This window comes from Glycine soja, chromosome 14, assembly GCF_004193775.1.
Source record: "Glycine soja cultivar W05 chromosome 14, ASM419377v2, whole genome shotgun sequence".
In the NCBI taxonomy this organism is placed as follows: Eukaryota; Viridiplantae; Streptophyta; class Magnoliopsida; order Fabales; family Fabaceae; genus Glycine; species Glycine soja.
The window spans coordinates 5,767,961-5,787,065 of record NC_041015.1 but is presented as its reverse complement, the minus strand read 5'-3'; the positions used below and the strand labels follow the sequence as shown (position 1 = coordinate 5,787,065).

At 32.0% G+C, this 19,105-nt stretch overlaps 2 protein-coding genes across 3 annotated transcripts; both read right to left on the bottom strand.

The window, feature by feature from the left end:
- Nucleotides 1-3,593: 3,593 nt before the first annotated feature.
- LOC114384639 (myb-related protein 308-like) lies at nucleotides 3,594-5,880 on the bottom strand. Its single transcript, XM_028344348.1, has 3 exons — nucleotides 5,403-5,880; nucleotides 4,842-4,971; nucleotides 3,594-4,117 (listed from the first exon to the last, which is right to left on the bottom strand). The coding sequence occupies exons 1-3, from the start codon at nucleotides 5,830-5,832 to the stop codon at nucleotides 3,775-3,777; spliced, it is 903 nt and encodes a 300-aa protein (XP_028200149.1). The 5' UTR covers nucleotides 5,833-5,880; the 3' UTR covers nucleotides 3,594-3,774.
- Nucleotides 5,881-14,530: 8,650 nt separating this feature from the next.
- Nucleotides 14,531-18,211, bottom strand: LOC114385276. 2 transcript variants are annotated; one of them, XM_028345292.1, is made up of 6 exons: nucleotides 17,913-18,211; nucleotides 16,767-17,134; nucleotides 16,477-16,583; nucleotides 16,212-16,344; nucleotides 15,905-16,099; nucleotides 14,531-15,099 (listed from the first exon to the last, which is right to left on the bottom strand). In XM_028345292.1, the coding sequence occupies exons 2-6, from the start codon at nucleotides 17,046-17,048 to the stop codon at nucleotides 14,779-14,781; spliced, it is 1,038 nt and encodes a 345-aa protein (XP_028201093.1). In that variant the 5' UTR covers nucleotides 17,049-17,134; nucleotides 17,913-18,211; the 3' UTR covers nucleotides 14,531-14,778. The 2 variants fall into 2 exon arrangements, with proteins under 2 accessions (XP_028201093.1, XP_028201092.1); XM_028345291.1 differs by having other exon boundaries at nucleotides 16,767-17,064; nucleotides 17,913-18,209.
- Nucleotides 18,212-19,105: the final 894 nt, after the last annotated feature.

Sequence of the window (19,105 nt, the reverse complement as noted above, 5' to 3'; positions counted from 1 at the left end):
TTTGACACCTTAAAATTGCTCATTCATTTTAAAGTGATAATTTCATTATGAGATGACGCTAAGAAAAGCTCGTTCAAACTGCATTCCAAATTTTACAAACCTTAGACACTTGAAGTTTGATTCATGACCAAGAGGTTTGGTGTAATTTTACTTCTGATTAAGGCTATTATATATTTTTGTCAATAATAATTTGTGTTGAAATTTTATTTATATTTTTCTTCAAATAAATATTAAATAAGTCTCATTTATTTTTTATTGGAAAAGAAATAAACATAAATTTAAATATGATCATATTAATTGTCAAAATTAATTTGGCACAAGCTAGATAATTCATTTCCATCATCTATAAGCAAGTTTGTTTAAACTTATTTGTTGAAATAAATACTTATTTTAATAAATAAATAGTTTTTGGCCTTTTTAATATATTTGTCTAAATCATCTATCCATAAAAAAATAATTTTCTACTTATTTTAAGAAATAAATTTTATATGCTTCTTAAGAAAAAATACATTTAAAAAAAAATAAGTTTAAGCTAATTCATCCTATAGCTAGTAGTATGTAGCGGCACTTCTGTTGGATTTGAATCCCTAGAGTACATCTAAAGGGTGCAATTTGGATCTCTTGGCAGCTACAAATGCAAATTCAAAATCAATTATTTTCTAGAGGCTAAATTGAAATACGTTATGTGCGGTATATGGAAAATAATGCCGAAACTTTGATATAAACCTCATGTACTCTCTTTTAAGAAAGCAATCATCCTCTGGTAAACTAATATTAAAATTATTAATGACAAAATTTTCTTTCTAAGTATTAAACACAATAATAAATTCAAGTTTAAACGTGAGATTATCATAACAATCTCATATTAGCTGATTCACATGTTTGGTGATGAAACACTTATTTTTTAGTTTTTCTTTTTTGATACGAACAAAAATAAATGAAGAGATTATGGATAAACAAGAATATATGATCCACAAAACTTCAACCAAGATTTACTAGCTGTCAGGATAATATATCTGAAGGGTCTTAAAGATTGTATGGTATCATAAGCGAACTGATTGTTGCTCTCAATATAAATCTATAGATTAGTTAGATTTAAATTCAACTTATTTGAAAATTATATTATTATATGTATGCAAGAAATAATTTTAGAAACGTTAATACAAACAAGGTCTTGCCCCATCAAGAGAAGATTTCGAAGCCAAGTCAGTTGGCATGTATATGATTATGCGTTGTGCTTGAAGTCTTGTGCTTTGAACTTCTGCATAATGGAGAAGAAACCAAAAAAAGGTACGTACACGAACAAAAACTTTTAGCACAATAAATTACTTTAAGAGGTTCTGGATGCTCATCCCGATGGTGGTTGTTTGGTCTGCTTGGTCGCATAAAAATGGAATTGTCTCTACGGAAAAAAAAAACAAGTAGATTTATCAAAAGTTGTGGATTACATAAAGGTTGAACTTAGTTGACTTCACAATTGGAGAGTTCTCTTTTTGTTTATGTTATATTAATCCCTTATAATTCCCGAGTTTTTTTTAGTGGGCATTATAATAGGTCTTGCCAACATCTTTTGAACAATTCTGGTTGTAATGTGGGCTTAAATATCTCTCATATTTTTCATAAATATTTCTTTGATAAAAATTACTGTTTTTAAAGTTATTAAATTAATACTACTTAAATTTGAATTTTTGATATAGTTAAGATTGGGAATAGGGGAGGCATCTTCAACATGCATGTACTCTTTACAAATCTAATATTTTTTTTAGAAAAAAATCATGAATGTATTATAGAAGTGTGAAAAGCTGGAAAAGTGTTTTTAGAAACTATATAAATTACTTGTATCTCTTTTGATTAAAAGAGAAAAGTCACATATATATATATATATATATATATATATATATATATATATATATATATATATTTATGGCATGATCACGTCAAATTGACTTTAAAGTATTTAATAGATGTAACTCAATTGATAATATATGTTAAATTTGTAAGAAAATATTTGTATTTAATCCATACAAAATATACTCTTAAAAAATATTTTTTTTTAAATGTAATTAAGTTTTTATTTCTCACCAATAATTAATCTGATAATTGACTTAAAGGACCCAAATATATAAAAATACCTTAAGATGTGATACTAATTAGTATGGTTATAAAAAAAAAAAAAAAACTCTAGAGTTCGTTACTTTTCTTTTTTTCAAATGTTATTCTAAAAATAATCATACCTAGAAGCTTGGCCCATTTTGTAGAATATCTAGCTAGTACTACTGTCAGACAGGTTTTGCATGGGTCTCCTGGTAGCTGCAACCACCACTCTTAAAATAGGATTCATCATCACTTGGAAACTGAATGGAAATTGCACCCACTACTCAACTCCGAACTTAATGGAAATCATGCATTCATTGAGAGTGCTTCACTGATTCTTTGCTTTAATGCTTTTGGCTCTGTATATGAATACGTGTCCGAAAATTCCAATCAACAATAAAACTCAATAATGACTTTTGCATCACTTTTCGCCGCATTAGTAATAGAAATACTTATAAGTTATAATCAAGGTCTAGCTTGCAGGAACATGCACATGAACCGAATTTAGGTCATCATTATATGTACACAGAAATTAAGCACTTGCCATGAAGATACGTGATACCACACAGGTAAGACACGACATGGATACGAGAATGCAACATTTTAAAAAAAAATTTAAAAATACAATACGTCCTGAATATGTTAATAAAAGTTTATAAAAAAATATCATATATGAATATGCAAATAAAAGACAATAGTGTTGATGTTAAAACGCAATTATGCAAATGATCTTGTGTGTTGTTAAAACACTCCAATATGCAGATTCCGTTTTAACAAACCCAATTGATGAGTGATAAAATAAATTTATTCAATAAAATTATGGTTTGTGCATTGTGTGGAGAGAGAGAGATCTACTAGTCACACTTGCCACAAAACAAACTGCCTCGTCGAAAGCTATGAAACACGGATACTCCAGTTTCTTATCGTGTTTGGTGTCCGATACGCGTCCGTGTCAGTGTCTACACCGACACAACACCCGTATCACGTTCTATATTTTGGATATTACATATGTCTACGTGTCTATATCATGTCCAGTGTTTGTGTCGATGTCGATGTCGATGTTTCATAGATCAGAAAAACATAAAAAATTATCGAAAAAGAGTTGTCAAGATCGAAGAAGAAAAAGGACGTGTTATATATATATATATATATATATGTTTTGAGAAGAGATAAAGAGTTGTGTTTTATTTATTTTTGGACCTTTCATTTTAAAAATTCTAACTAAAGTTAAAGCAATAAAATTATTAAAAAAATTAAAAAAGTGACTCAAGTTGTCCAATATGTATTCGGAGGTATAGGTGTCCCACACGGGTACGACACCGCGGATACTTGTTGGATTTTGAAGTATGGGGGCTTCATAGTTTGCCATTACATGAAATAACTCATGTTAAATATCCTCCCTGGGCTCTCCTTCTCATCCATGCATCTCTCCTCAAGATCTTGGAAGAAACATTTCAGTACATTTTGTGAACTTAATTCAACTTATTTTAAAGAGATAATAAAAAAAAAACTTTTTTCTTGAAGTGCTTTAAAAAATGATTATTTCTTCAAAATTAATTTGTAACAAACATGCAATACTGGTAACAGTCTTGCCAACAAGTACGAACTAACAGTTGAGATCTAGATCTATACATCCATGCCCCATGTCTTGGCGGACTCAGAATTTTAATGTATAGGCTTTTATTCTTCCGCAGCACGAAGCATAGGCGAAGGTAAAGCAATTGTAAGATCAAGATTCAAAGGGGGTGATGAAGATGAAATAATTGCTGTTTCTTCTTTTGTGAACGAAATCCTATGATCACTGGCAGCTACACCACTGGATTTGAAGAAAGGGACTTTGTTCATGGACTCAGATGTTGATGCACCCTCAGTTGAAGCATGAGAACGAGGGAAGCTTTGGTGTGGCTTATGGTTATTTGGATCAATTCCCATCTTTATTAGTTTTCTTCGGATGTGAGAATTCCAATAGTTCTTCACCTCATTGTCTGTCCTCCCAGGCAACCTTCCAGCAATTAGTGACCACCTATATTTACATATATATGCATCCAATTAACTTGAATTCATTACCAAAAGATGCTCTGATAATATAACAATATGGTTAAAATATACATGTTACATATAGTAGTTTTTTTAAAAAATGAAATTAGTTTTTATTATAAATCATGATAAGAATGTATTTATAAAATTAAATATTGTGTTTTATAGTAAAATTATTTTATTTTTAATTCTCCATTCATTTCTCTTAGATAATGGTCGACAAAACAAATATAAGGTCTTTCTAATAAGAGATTTAAGAATATTAATTATGAAGCATTAAAGACCCTTGCTAAATATAATAATTTTTAATTACTTAATGAATAAATTGTGAATTCCGAATTTCGGATATAATAATATTTGTTAAGAAAAAATTTCTATTTCAATTTTTTCAACTAATAGGCCCTCAAGACTCATATATAAGTAAGAAAAGTTATTTTATATCCGAACTTAAAATCTAACTAATTTTACTCTGATATCATTTTTAAAATATTCTTTATTTAAGTATAATTTTATTTTTAAGGATTCTTATTTTATTTATAATATCAAGTTTCAATGAAAAATATTTTAAAAATAATCTTATTTTTTACTTAAGATTAAAAAAATTAAATAATTTTAACTAAATTTTTTAATCTGTGTAAAACTAATTACTTTTGTCTATATATGTGTTAAGAGGAAGTAATAGGTAGTTGATAGATGGCTAATGAAGATACCTGTTACCAAGGAGGGCATGGAGTTTGATGATGAGGTCTTCCTCATCTTCAGCAAAGATTCCACGTTTGATGTCTGGTCGTAAGTAGTTTAACCATCTCAGCCTACAGCTTTTGCCGCAACGATGCAGCCCTATATGTGGAATGACGTATGGTTATTAATGGTACTCTAAGAAATTCTATGGTATAGCAAGAAATTTATTTAAGGGTTTTGGTACTAGCTAGTATTATTTTTTTAACTAATAATAGTAGAACAAATTTCCATTTAATGAAACTCTTTCTTCTTTAGTATGTCCAAATTCATTTAAGCAAGGTGTCTAGGTTAGAGTTATTGTAAATCTCCTAAGATTATTTTTAATTTTTCCGGATAAAAAAATGTCCAAATTCATTTAATTTTTTATTATAAAAATAAAAAACAAATATTTACAATATAATTCATGCCCTCTGCTGAATCAATCAACTCTTTTAGTAAATTCATTTAACTAATAAAAAAAAGCAATTGTATAAAAACCTCTTTAGATACTATAACAGCTCTCTATTAATGATATGAATTCATTAACTAACCAGCAGCTTTGGGAATGGAACGCCAACAGCCTTCACCATGAACTCGGATGTAGTCAATGAGCTTTTGGTCTTCTTGCTTGGACCAAGCACCTTTATTTATGCTTTCCTTGTCACAACAAGGTTTTCTCATTGTTTTCTTTTTTGTTGTGAACTCCACCTTTTGTACCTGCTGGGTGTGCTCGTGTGGGTGCATGTTTGAGGCAAACGAAAGGCTAGAAATGTATCTGGAGAGAGAGAGGGGAAAAGAGAGTAGAAGCCCTGACAAAATGCAGAGGAAAGGTAAGATATATACTTGTAAAGGAGTGAGGATGAAGGGTGGGATATATTTTGACTTGGACTGGTGGTTTTGCTGTATTGTTGTTGGTGATGACTCTTTTGTTTGTATTTTTTTTTTTTTAATTTTTTGGTGATAGGATAATATTAAGGGCATGCATTTAGGTGTTCTTAGCAATCCATTGCTTACCGTTAGGCGTTAAGTAAATGTCATTGTCAGGTGTCATACATTAATTTGCGCACTATAGAGATGGTGTTTATTGGGTTGAATTTCCAATTTTCTATACGAAAAGCATGGTGTCTAGAGTCAAGTATGGTATGGCTTTTATTTGGAGAAAGTAACGCATGATACTTCAAATTTTAGAAGAAAAATGGATGTACTAGCGTTTGCATGTACTAGGGATGGCAAATTGGCAATTGTACCCATGCTTAACTATAAAAATATCCCTAAATAAGTAGAGTAAATATTCACTCATTTGCAATGGGCTTTGCCTAATTTTAATGAGATGAATGCAAGAATAAGTGTTATATATAGTACTCAATCCACCTCATACCCACACTTGTTATATATATATATATATAACAATTAGATTACCAAAACACTGTGATGAAGAGCATGATAAATCCCACCCACAAAAGATCTTATATATCCTCCCTCCGCACAAAAGTCCAACTTTAGTATTGTTGGTCCATAAGTGATAAGGTATTTCAAAATCCTTTTCCATGTTTTTCAGCCACAACCAACAAAAGTAAATCGCCTCCTCCATCACTTTACTTTCTGACCATCGAATTCTTCATTGGAGAAAATCAACCTGTTCCTATGGTGTCATATACGCCATGTCAAAACTACCCACATTGTTTGCCACCTATCCTGAACCACACCTTCCAAACAGCAGTATGAATGCTGTAAGTTTATTGTTGGATGTCATAAATAACTAACTAGCCTAAAATAATCAAATATAGCTTATGAAAATACGTTGAAAACTTGCCGACAAGCTAAAAGTCTTAATTGCAGTATGATAAAAAAAACATTCATTTTATTGTGTTTTCTTTCTTTCTTTCTTCTTGTTTATCGCTTTATTATATATATAGATAGTAGTCAAAAAATTATAAATGTAATTTCTCTAAAAATAAAAATAACTCTAAATAAATCCCCTCGACCGACCCTAAACATCACCACATCTATATTAGCCACATAAATAGCCGAGAAAGTAATTCGTGAAGATCCTGATGTCCCCCACACGGTGTCTCATATCAGGTCCTTCGCCAAAACAAAGTTGTTTAATTCTGACCTCCGTCCTCACATACAGTAACCAAACTATAAGACCAATTACAGCATTCACGTATGTCAATTATACTTCGTACAATCATCGACCTATACCTAACTCGGTATATTACCAGCCTCAACTACGAGTCGCATCTGCACTTTGTTGTTTATATATGTCATTACACAATTGGCGAGAAATATATCTAAGCATGGTAGCTGCTTGATTGTGATCGATATATATATATATAATCACATAAAGACAAATTTTGTACTCGTTGGTCACGGAAAAGGATCCATCTTTGTTTGACTTTTCTCAGGACATAGCGCAACAACCAATAATTTTAGAATAATTACATTCTGATTGATTGCTAGGGTTTATGCCATATTGTTAATAAAAATATTTGAATGGAAACAATTTTTTTAGTCACATTAGAAGTAGCTAGAGATTGCTCAAGGAGCATTATAAGTGACTGTCCAACCCATCACGGCATTCTATGATCAAGTGTTATAATTAAATTAATAATCTCCATAGTTAATTGATGTATTTAATAATTTAAAGAATCTATTCTAAATAGTTAATTGATTGAATCCACATTAATTTGACAAGTCTCTAACATAGATAACATCAATCAGTTATTAAAAGTATACAATTAATACATAACAAAATATTTTAATACTATTAACTAATACACTTTTAAAATTCTAAAACATCAATTGTTTTGGGAAAAAAATAGAAAACTAAAACATAATGGGAAGGATACATAAGTAGTCTCTAACATGCTCAAGGAAGAGGGGAAGAGAGAAAAACAACATCATGGGAAAGAGGAGAGATATCCAATTATATAACATAAGACTCCAAGTCCTTCTTAGTGAAATAACTCACCTCACTTATAGTTATAACTAACTCTTGAGTAACAGCATCATGGTGTGCCCTACATTCATAAATAGAACCTCTAAGGTTATGTTTGTATAATCATTGCATTTGCATCCCGTTAAAAAGAGAAGCAACAATAGTTTGGTTGTCACGTTTACGGAAGAAATTAAGTAAGAACTTAGTTCGGAAACACGCACACAAGGTTGATTCCCTAACATACACTAATTAGTTCATCGACATATTCTTGTCTAGTCAATAGCTACCCTTCCTAGGATTTAATCACATAACGTACAAGACAATATGGATATGGATAAGACAAATGGAAATGGATAAGAATTAAATATAAGTGAATAAATAGTCCAAATCGATATATTGTTAGTCTATTTTATCTATGTTAGTTAGGATCATGAATAGATGATGTTGGCTAAAAAAAATTTGTTTCAAAGGATGGTTTAGTCCCACATCAAACAAATATATGACTTAAATAAACCTTATAAACCTTTGAGAGTTTTCATTTATAAGTTAACTATGTACGATTAAGTTAGATTTTGACCTCCTTTTGTTTAGATCAAAAATGAGGGCCCCAAAGTTTTTAAGAAAAAAAATTATATACATCTCTTAGCAACTATTTATATTCGTGATAGAAACTTATAATATCTTTATAATATTTTTAATTTAAAGTTATTTATTTTTATATTCCTAATAATTTTAAGTCATAAAAAATGTAGAAAAATTTAATTTGTTATTGAACTATATTATTATTATCATTATTATTATTATTATTATTATTATTATTATTATTATTATTAGTACGACTTGAACTTGTGAAATTTTTCTTGCAGAACTTTCATGCAAATTTCTGCCATTAATTTTCTGATTTTCTTACAATTTTTGGGTACAATTTTGATATAAAAAATATAATTATTTCCTTAAAGTTTATTGAAAATTCATAGAAAAAATTTATTTTTTATGCATTCTCATACATATTTTGTTTATATAAATAAAACTAATGTTTCTTGCAATATTATTTTCCAAAAAAAACTTAACAAATAATTTTTTTAGTTTTTTTAATTCAGTAGGAGATAAAGGTATAAAAGTCAAAAAAGAAAAGAAAATTTTGAGAAAATAGAAAAAAAAATATTTTATCATCATAAAATTCAATTTTTGGGCTCTTCCTCCTCAACAAAAAAACACAGTTAATAGAGAACATAATTAATATTTTAAAAATATCATCAAAGGTTTAAAATCACCCGTAAGTAGTGATATTAATTTAATCTATATATATTATAACCTTAATTAGCTTGGCCCTTGGTAAAAAAAAAGCTTTGCCCCTTCAATTTTTTGTTCGAAGCTATGAGCTACCGAACAACATTTATTTAGACTGGTAGGTTAGACGCAATATAACATCTAACGGTCTTGCTTTACTCTGTCTAAAGTACATTCAGATTAGATATCAAAATTACTTGTCTGGTTTGTGGTTGGTGAAGAGTCATGCGCATCCAATGTTGATTGTTGAGAGAATCACACGAATCACATCATACTCAACCGGTCAGCTTTCGGGATTCAAGTCATTCAACATTTATGTTCCAAGAGCATTCAACATCATAAATTAACCTTTTTTTCTTCCTTTAAAATTTGTACAAGTCATTCAACATCCTACAAATTTAGCGAAAATAAACCTTTTTTTCTTCCTTTAAAATTATTTAAATGTTTAACTTCAAATAAATAATATTTTTTTAAAATATTTACTATTTTTACACATAAAATTGAAATTCATTTTTTTAATCACTACAGTACACAACTAGTTCTACACAATTTTACACTAACTAATTAACCTTAACTATTATAATAATAATATACACAATCAATTTCATCACAATTTTATACTAACTAACTAAAAAAATATATATGAAAAGTTCTAAGAGAGAGGGAGGAGAGGGCCCCTTGCACGCCCCCCTCTAGTCAGTCCGTGATTTCATATGACAGGTTTTATAAAGATTTATCCCAAAATTGGAGGAAAAGGAGAATCTGATAATAAGTGAGCTTGTTCCATAGTAGTTAATAGCATATAGCAAAATAGGTGGCGGAATGACTGCTATTTGGATCCCTAAGTGTATATATATATATACTGTAAAATAAAGAAAATACCTAAAGTTAAACACATTCAGAGTTCATAATTCATAACAGTTCCCGACAAAAGTTGCATAACAACATATCATCATGTCCAAAATAGAAAGAAAGTAGTCATTGTTTGCCTATTCAAAACAATAAACAATTAAGGAAATCAAATATAAAAAAAAAGTTTAAGCCTGTAAGCCTTAAAGGCTAGAGCCATTTGCAAATTCAGTACAAAACATTAAAAGGGTTGAGAGGATGGCTTAAAAGCTCCAAAAAAACAAGAATGTTGGAAGAAAAAGAACAAAAGGTTGTAGAAGGAAGGGCTGTTGAAGGTCGGAAGAAGGTGCGGAGCTTGGACTGAGAGAGGGCAGTTTCGTTTGGTTTATAGAAGGTTAAGTAAAATACTTAGTGTTTTTACTTGTAAGGTAACAAAAGACAACCCTTATAATTTTTATTTAAAAAAATACTACCCAAGGCTGCAAAATGACAACATTTGAGTCGACTTCTTCCCTAAACCTAAATAACGCATTCCACTGCAGAAGCTGGCTGCTTGCAACGCAAGGTACAGGAGTGGCGCCCGCCGCTCCTCTCTGCAACTCCAACTCCGCAAAAGCACAGCTATTGACTACTCTAGTTTGTTTTGCTAGAAACAATAGTGAAACAATTCTAAATTTCACAATTAAATTGTTATCTCTGTCATCCTACGTCCAAGTGTGCACAACTTACAAACACAACTTACTAGATACATAACTTTTGTGAGTATTTCAAGCTACTCTCAATAAATTCTAAAATGAAAGTGCATTTAGCAAAAGGGTCATATTTTACGTAGCAAACTCCTTGTTTCATTGTTATTGCCATAAACGGTAAATATGGTTCATAGCTGAACACGTACAAATGCTATACTTTCAGCTGAATATTAGAAAAAAAATAGGAAAATCAAACCACTAACCCAACAGTTATAGAAGCTAAAATCAAAGTTCAGATCTTATGGGAGTAAAAACAAGAATAGTAACACAAAGATCAAAAGAACAAGCCAAACATAGAAATCAAACCACTAACCCAACAGTTATAGAAGCTTAATCAAAGTTCAAAGACAAACACCCAAGACCCAAGACAAATGAATAAAGCATATGGTCGGATGTAAAAAACACTATCTTTTATCAACAAGAATATCTAAGAAATGATCATTTTGATATGTAGGAAAAATATTTCAAAATTCATGATGAATTAATGATAAAGTATTTCAATCCAGCACAAACAAGCAAGTTAAACTCTATTTGTAACACTAACCCGACAATTTAATATTAGTCAATATAAGAAATAATTTTAAAACCATTAAGCATCAAAGTGAATCTCGCAATAGTTTTGGGCAGAGAAACACCAGTTTACTTATACCAGAGCACCTTGGTAATATCAACAACAAACTTCTAGGAAAAGAATCAGAGACACATCAGTAACAAGTAACATGAAAGAAACTGTTCAAACATAAGCTTGAAAGCAAAAAACATTATCAACAATATCTAAAAAATGCTTATTTTGATATCTTAGAATTTCAAAATTTATAATGGTAAAGTATTACAGCAGCACAAACAAGCAAATTAAACTCCATTCCTTGCAGACTCAACAATTTAATATTTGTCATAGAACCTATAAGCTGTAGCCACTTTTTATGAAAGAAAGGATCAAATCTACCCTTTATATGCTAATATTCTCACAAAACTTAAAATTGTGAATACAAATACAAATATTGAACCAATTGAAGTGTATATTGTACTATTGTCAAACAACAGCTATTGAAGAAGAAGAAAAGAATCAATTTTCCTACAATGTTTGGAGTTTGGATGGAATTAACGGCCATTAGAGACCCCGGCACTCATCCACCCAAAAAATGAACCTAATACGACCAGTGAACTGTCAATAGTGGCATTCTAGTGAAATTCAGAAAGACATATATTTATACTTCTGCACTCACATCTTAATTATTACTCACCAGATTTTGAATTACTCGGGCCTTTCTATTTTGGTCAATATGCTCATTATTTTATCCCTTTCTAACATATCTTGGGCATGCTTCAACATACAGAAGCAACACAAAGTCTAAATACCCCTAATAATCACCGAGAATAATCCACCTAGACAATAACCAACACATTCAGCAGCTGAAGCAGCTAAATAAATCTTTGAAATCTTAAAACAATTACTTCTCTTTTCAAATCACAAGTACTAAAAGTTAATCTTTACATCTCTGCAAGCAAAAGATCCAATCCAACAGTATTCTTAAATCTTAGAAACACATCAAACAATCCCCTCCCCAAAGTTTTGCATTCCCTTCCAAAATAATATGATACAATTGCACAGGACAGGTAATTGCATATTCCATGTTTTCAATTATCATCTGTTGAGAAGATCACCTGAACTATATAAATTCGGAAGGCGAATTGGCATCGGGTTTTACATTACCCAATCCACCTCCATGATGCAAAACCTGAGGAGGCAATGTCCCCAATCCATTATTCAATCCATCGGTTCCGGACCCGAAGAACTGGCAAAGGAATCTAGCCATGATCCCCAGAACCTGCATTTGATTCTGGGAGGCCTCGACGTGCATCTGCATCATCTGTTTCTCGTGCTCGACCTGCATTGCCACCATCCTCTGCCTCCATTCCATCTCCTCCTCTTCCATCTTCTCCTCCACACGCTTTCGCCACCGCCGCTCCACGTCAAGCTCCCTCTCCAACCTAAGCCTCTTCTCCAGCTCCCTCCTGACCCACCTCAACTGCCGCTCCTCCAGCTCCATCTCCCGATCCTCCAACCACTCCCTCCGCCTCTCCCGCCGAAACTCCGCCTCTCTCCTCTTCCTCTCCCGCTCCGCCTCCACCTTCTTCCGGCGGAACTCCCTCTCCCGCTGCCTCTCCTCGCGCTTCACCACCGCCTCCCTCAGCTCCACCACCGAACCCAACCTCCTCACCTTCAACACATCCTCCTCTTCATCACCACCGTCGTCATCTTTTTCTTCTTCTTCCTCCTCCTCCTCCTCCCCCTCATCATCATCATCAGAATCAACATCAAACCCTAATTTGGCGGTGGTGATAGGTTTTGGGGATTCCAACAATTGCACATCGCCCAAGACTTCTTTGTATTTAAGAAAATTCTCCCAATGATTGTTACCGTCCTTCCAATTGAAGTGGTGAAGGGAGAGGCGGATCTTCTGCTTGACGCCGAGGTACTGGTGGCGCATGTTCTGCACCTTTATCGAGACGTCGCGCCACGACCACTTGAAGGGGAACGAGGCTGGGTCGCGGAGGTGGTGCAGCGCGTTCACGTGCTCCGCCACCGGCTTGAACTTCTTCTCGCGCGTTTTGAGCTTGGCGAGGATTCCTGAACGGCGGAGCTCGGAGTATTTGGAGAGGAGGGTTTGCTCTTCCAGTTCCGATCATTTCTTCCGCTTCATTGGCGATGGATGTGAGATTGATTGCTGGACACGGAGTCAATGAGTCAAAGCCTTTTCACTTTACATCTCAGCTATTTGACTTTCAAGGATTTAGTCAACCTAATGTCTCATCCTCATATTTACCAGGACTAGATTGTGAATTCAATTTTTCTTTTTTTAAAGTTAGATTAATGTAGGTTTTCATAAGCATTTTTTACTTTAAATATCTCGTACTTAAAAAAAACTTAACAATATAAACGGTTAATTGTTTTAGAGTTAAATATATTAATCTCTTAAAATTTAAACTATTTATTTTTTAGTCTTTAAAATTTTATAATACTCTTTTTAATCCCTCTCAACACTGAGTCAAATGAAAACTAACAAATTCTTAATTTGTGCTGACTTTCGATAGCCAAAAATTGATTTATTATTTTAAATTATTACAATCAAGTTAATAAAAAAAAGTCATTAACTTTTTTAAAACTATTTTAATTTTTTTTATTGACTTAATTCTAGTGGTTTAATCACAAAAAATATACTTTAAATAAAAAATCAAATTCAGACAGTTTAAAGTTGTCATAAGATAGAAGGATTAAAAAACAAAATAGTGCATATTAAAGTAACTTTATAGAAGGATTAAAAAAAATAACTTCAAATGGAGGGGAAAAAAAAAACAAAATCACTCAAATTTAAAGAATTAAAAACATAAGTTATTGTATTAAATAGTGTATATTAAAGTGGCTTTTATTATTTTTCTTATGTAAAAAAGTGGATTAAGATGGGTTCTTTTTTGGTTGGTCATTGTTTACGTTTTTTATGCATTTTGTTACTATTAATTTTTTATATGTAAAAGGTAATTATATTCATTCATAATGGTTAAAGATAACTTTTTGAAGCTCCACGTACTATCTTCAATAAGTTGAATTTTCAAAATAGTTAATTACACAAAATAAGTCACATTAAAATAAAGTAATTTTTTTTAAAATGTCAAATACTTTACTGAAATTGGAAATAATTGAGGTTAAATAATTAAATATAAATTTAGTAATTTTAATTATTTAATTTTTTTTACAAATGCTTTATTTAAATTTTAAAAAATTAAAAACAAAGAACATTTAAATTAGTAATTTGAAATTTACTATTTTTCATTAAAAATGGACTTAGTGTAACCATAATCATCCAAATACAGTTACAAGACCAAAGATTATACTCATAATTTTTCCAGTGCGATGCACGGTCCATTTATCTAGTAGTAGTATTAATCAAAAGTAATGTAGGTAACCACAAATAGGGGGAAAATAATAGAATACACATTATAAATCTTGGGCTCAATTGTCGAACTGTATTTACAGAAGAAAATGATAAGCAAACCAGGAAACGATGAAGTCCGCTAAGTGAAGTAAAAATGTGCGTGTTATGAAACAAGACCCTCCCGAGCGATACTGGTCACACGAAGTACAGCTTGAGCACTTAGTGGAGAAAGCTTTGACTGACAGAAGCTTTCCCAAGATCTCACCTCTGAATCCTCATTCACAGAATCACCATTGACATTATTATGATCACTATTGACAGGAGTAGCTGGCATGAGATCATGAGAAGATTTCTCATACACATTTTGAAGCTCAAGAAGTAGAGTTCGGGCTGCTTCCCTGGACTCAGGGAGCTGGTCACTCAACTGAGATGCAGCTACTTGGATCAATTTGTCAATCCCATATGTCTTTATGCCTTCTTCCCCCTGTTCAAGGATACAAATCAGTAAATGTTAATGCTCCGCATCCAGTTGCAAAAGTAGGCTGCCCATATTCATGAATCATGACCCTTACTAGTTCAACCAAATTCCAATTAAGATAATGCAGCGTAGTAAACTTAGATATCTTTTTAAAAAAAACCCCACCCTTCAATAATTTTGTTGAAGGATGGATCTATTGATAACAAGAATCAAAGAAAAGATTCTAGAGAAAGAGAGACAGACTAATACATATATATTGATTGTTTTACCAACAGTTTCAGAGCATTGCATGGTTGACTTAAAATAGAAACAAGGTCATTGTTACTAGCAGGTCAAGCAGATTGGCATTAACCCAGAAACATAAAACATTTACCTAATAATCAAAGAAAATCTTTTAGGGCATGCCATATATATTATCAATTAAGGCGTATTTCTCATTAGCAAAAAAAATATCCTTCTATTTGATGATGCTATGTTTGGCCATATATCAACAAAAAAATATGATTTATAGGGTTCATGATAAACCATTCCACAAATCATAGACATAGGAAGATTTGTTGAACAAATTTCAGAGTGAAACAGAACCCATTCAAAATTCAACCAGATGTCCATAATAAGGCAGACATTTTTGGAATTTCAAAGTCATCAGCGAGGAAGGTTCTTATGCTGCATCATTAATCTGCTTCCTAAAGTTTTTATTTACGTTTATTTTTATTTTGCTCAAGAGAAAATCACTTCATGACAAAAGTAATCAATATGAGCATGTCTTAATAGTCATCAATATAGGCAAAAATCATAAATGTACTCATACCAGTCGTGAAACACTTCGAGAAAAGCACATTGATGCCTTTGCACGGATACGAGGATTCTTATTCTTAAGGCATGGTTGCAATTTTGGCAATAAAGAAATAGGGGAAATCCAAGTAGTCATTGCTATCAAGGCTTTTTCAGCTGCCTCACATACAAAGCGTTTGTCTTGTGAAGCCTTGAGAAGAAGTTGTACTAGCTGCATTGACCAAATAAATGTTAATTTGCGAATAAAACTATCAAGCGTAGTTTGAGATTTCATACTGCTTATGTGAGGAAATTTATTAGTACACATGACAAAGTTAACTTACGAGAGGGTCCAATGAATCTAGTATACGATCATTATATGCACTGAAAATGTCTGCAGATGTCATAATGGCAGTTTTGCAAACAGCACTTCTAGGACTTTTCAGGGACTTTGCAATAGATGTGATCACATCCCCCCTATTTACCAGATAACATATGAATAATTTAATAAATCCAAATAAAATCCATAATGTATTAATCAATGCTATTTTGATTTTAAAAACCATCTTTCAATCAGAAAACCAAAAAAAGATAGAGTTTGATACTTACAGCACATCAAGCATTGCTTCCTTATGAAATATAGACAATCGACGTACGTTATTCAGTGTGTCACAAACCAGGACCCAATCCTTTGAGTCAAGTCCAGCCAAGAGAGTCTGTAGCAAAAACAAATAACTATTTTCACATAATACAAGTGTTGCATTTTTCTAAAAGGCTAACAACCAAAGGTAAATAACTAAAAAAAATAAAACACCCACATTTAAGCTAGACCAGTTTTAATGGTTATCAACTTTCAAACCCTGCAAGTCCCTCAACCCAAAAAGTGGATAAGAAAATACCTTGAGACAAGTATCAGCATCGTCTACATCATTCAAGTTCTCAGATTCAATATATTCTACTTCTGCATTTACAACCTCTGCACTGGAATTAGCAGTCACAGCCTGATTTCCATTAACAGCTGGAGAAACCAAGGAGGAACTGTTCTTTTTCTTTTGCCATTCTTCAATATTTTCATCAGCATTATCAACAGAAGGCTTGGATAAACATGCCTTACTGGAGTCCTCATTCTTCCTTTCAGTACCAAGAATTGTATTGAGATCCCTAAGAGCTTTCTCCGACATCCTTGTCAGCTATAGTCTGAGATCAAAATGAAAACATCCAATGAAACTCAACAATAAGAGCTGCTCAAAACACCATCCAATTTCTTCTGAAAACAAGTTCAATGTAAAGAATAAATTTAAGATCCAAAGCACACTCTTAAGTCAAGATCTGAACTTAACAACAAAGACACAGTCATGAAAATATGGTGCAGTGCCATAACATCCCCTTCCCCCTAAACAAGCATACACTCTATTAGTCCATAGAACAAACATGATTAGTTCTCATTCTGATTCCCTCCTAATTTTCCAGCCCTCCCCTAATTTTGGAAATTCAACATTCTCTTCTTTCTTGTTCTCAATCTCATTCATTCGAAAAATAATAATAATAAATCGAATTTCCAAAACCAATTCCAATCTTAGAACTGAATTTCCACTTCAAACATGACATCCAAATACACTAAAAATCACCACACACAACTCTCTAGACACGAAACGAGAAAGCACAATTCGAAGCATTATACATGATTCACGAGCGTCAAGACAGATAAACATTGCAATACTAAGGAGATCAAAGCAGAACCAAAATAAGAACAAACAGCGCAGATAAAATCCATAAACCAACAGATTCAATGCGAAATTGAAGCCGGGCAGCCAAATCACCCCAAAAAAAATCCAAGCAAAAAAGGAAAAACAAAACAAAACAGCAAGATCTGGTTATCACCCGCACTACACTCCCCGAATATCCATTCACAGACACTCGCATTTCAATCCTAAACCCTAACACCACAACATTCGATTCGAAAACGGAGAAACAAAACGATACAGTAATCTGAATTGCGCTAACGGATCACTACAATTACAGTGGAGAGTAGAGAGAGAGATTACCAAACGAAGAGAGAGAAAATGTGATCGGAGGAGAAATGCAGAGAATGCGATGAGTAGCAGAGAGAGTAGAGAGCGAGTTACGAAGACTCAGTCAACTCAGTGTGAAGAAGAGGGAGAAGAAGAAAGAGAGAGAGAATTATGGTAACCGACGAAGGGAAGAGAAGAGACAATAGTCGCACACCCGAAAACGACGCCGTATGAGAGAACCGGACCGGGGCCGGCAAAATAGGTGGCCAACAATAAATATACATACATACATTGCATTTGCATGTGAATGTGATTGGCAGCAGAATCAGGTGAACCAAATTAATTCCACCTTTTTTTGTTTACTACCTCAATCCTTTTTATTCAAATTACCAATCACCCCCTTCTTTTTCTCTCCCCTCTCCTAATTACATTATTGTTTTTAATATTTGATTTTGATAGTAATTAAGACTACTATCATGCTTCTTTTTCAATTTTGAATTTTGAATTTTCTTGTTTTTTAAAGTTAGGTCGCCTGTTTCTCCAGCCATCAATGACGCTCCAACACGAGAAAGGTGTAAGTTTTGAGTTTTGAAATGATGCTTTATCATTTTATACAAGGAGTAATTAATTAATTAAGAAAAATGTTAACTAATGATAGTATTAGTTAAATAGGATAAAGTATAAATAATTTTATTAGAAGACAAGAAATTTTGTTGTTTATAAAATTTTTTATACTTTTATAATTTAGGCAATAAATATTTTTTTCTTTAAATTTTTTAACTGACACTGGTTAGTAACATCTATTAATTAATTGTTGCGTTAAAAATTGATAGGATTCGCCTAGCTTGTGGCTCTTGATTGAGATTTGAGAGTCGATTCGAAATTGAAGCCAAATATTGGCTCTCATATTATCATTGATGAATCTGAATCATAAAATGTTCCATTAAAGTTGTGTTTAGATGAATGTTAACTGATTTATATGACGATATTTTTATTATAAAATCAAGATAGAGATAAAATTTTAATTCAACGTAAAAGTTAATCAAATTTGTTGTAATCTAAAATCAACTTAAGATTTAAAATTAGTTCTTCAATATTAAACAAAACAAGTAATTAATTTGTTTTTTTAAAATGAAGAATGTACTAGTTTATTTTGGTATTGGACATGTACGATATATCACTTTTGTTGATCGTGACTAGCCCTTCTATGGTAGAAAATACCACAA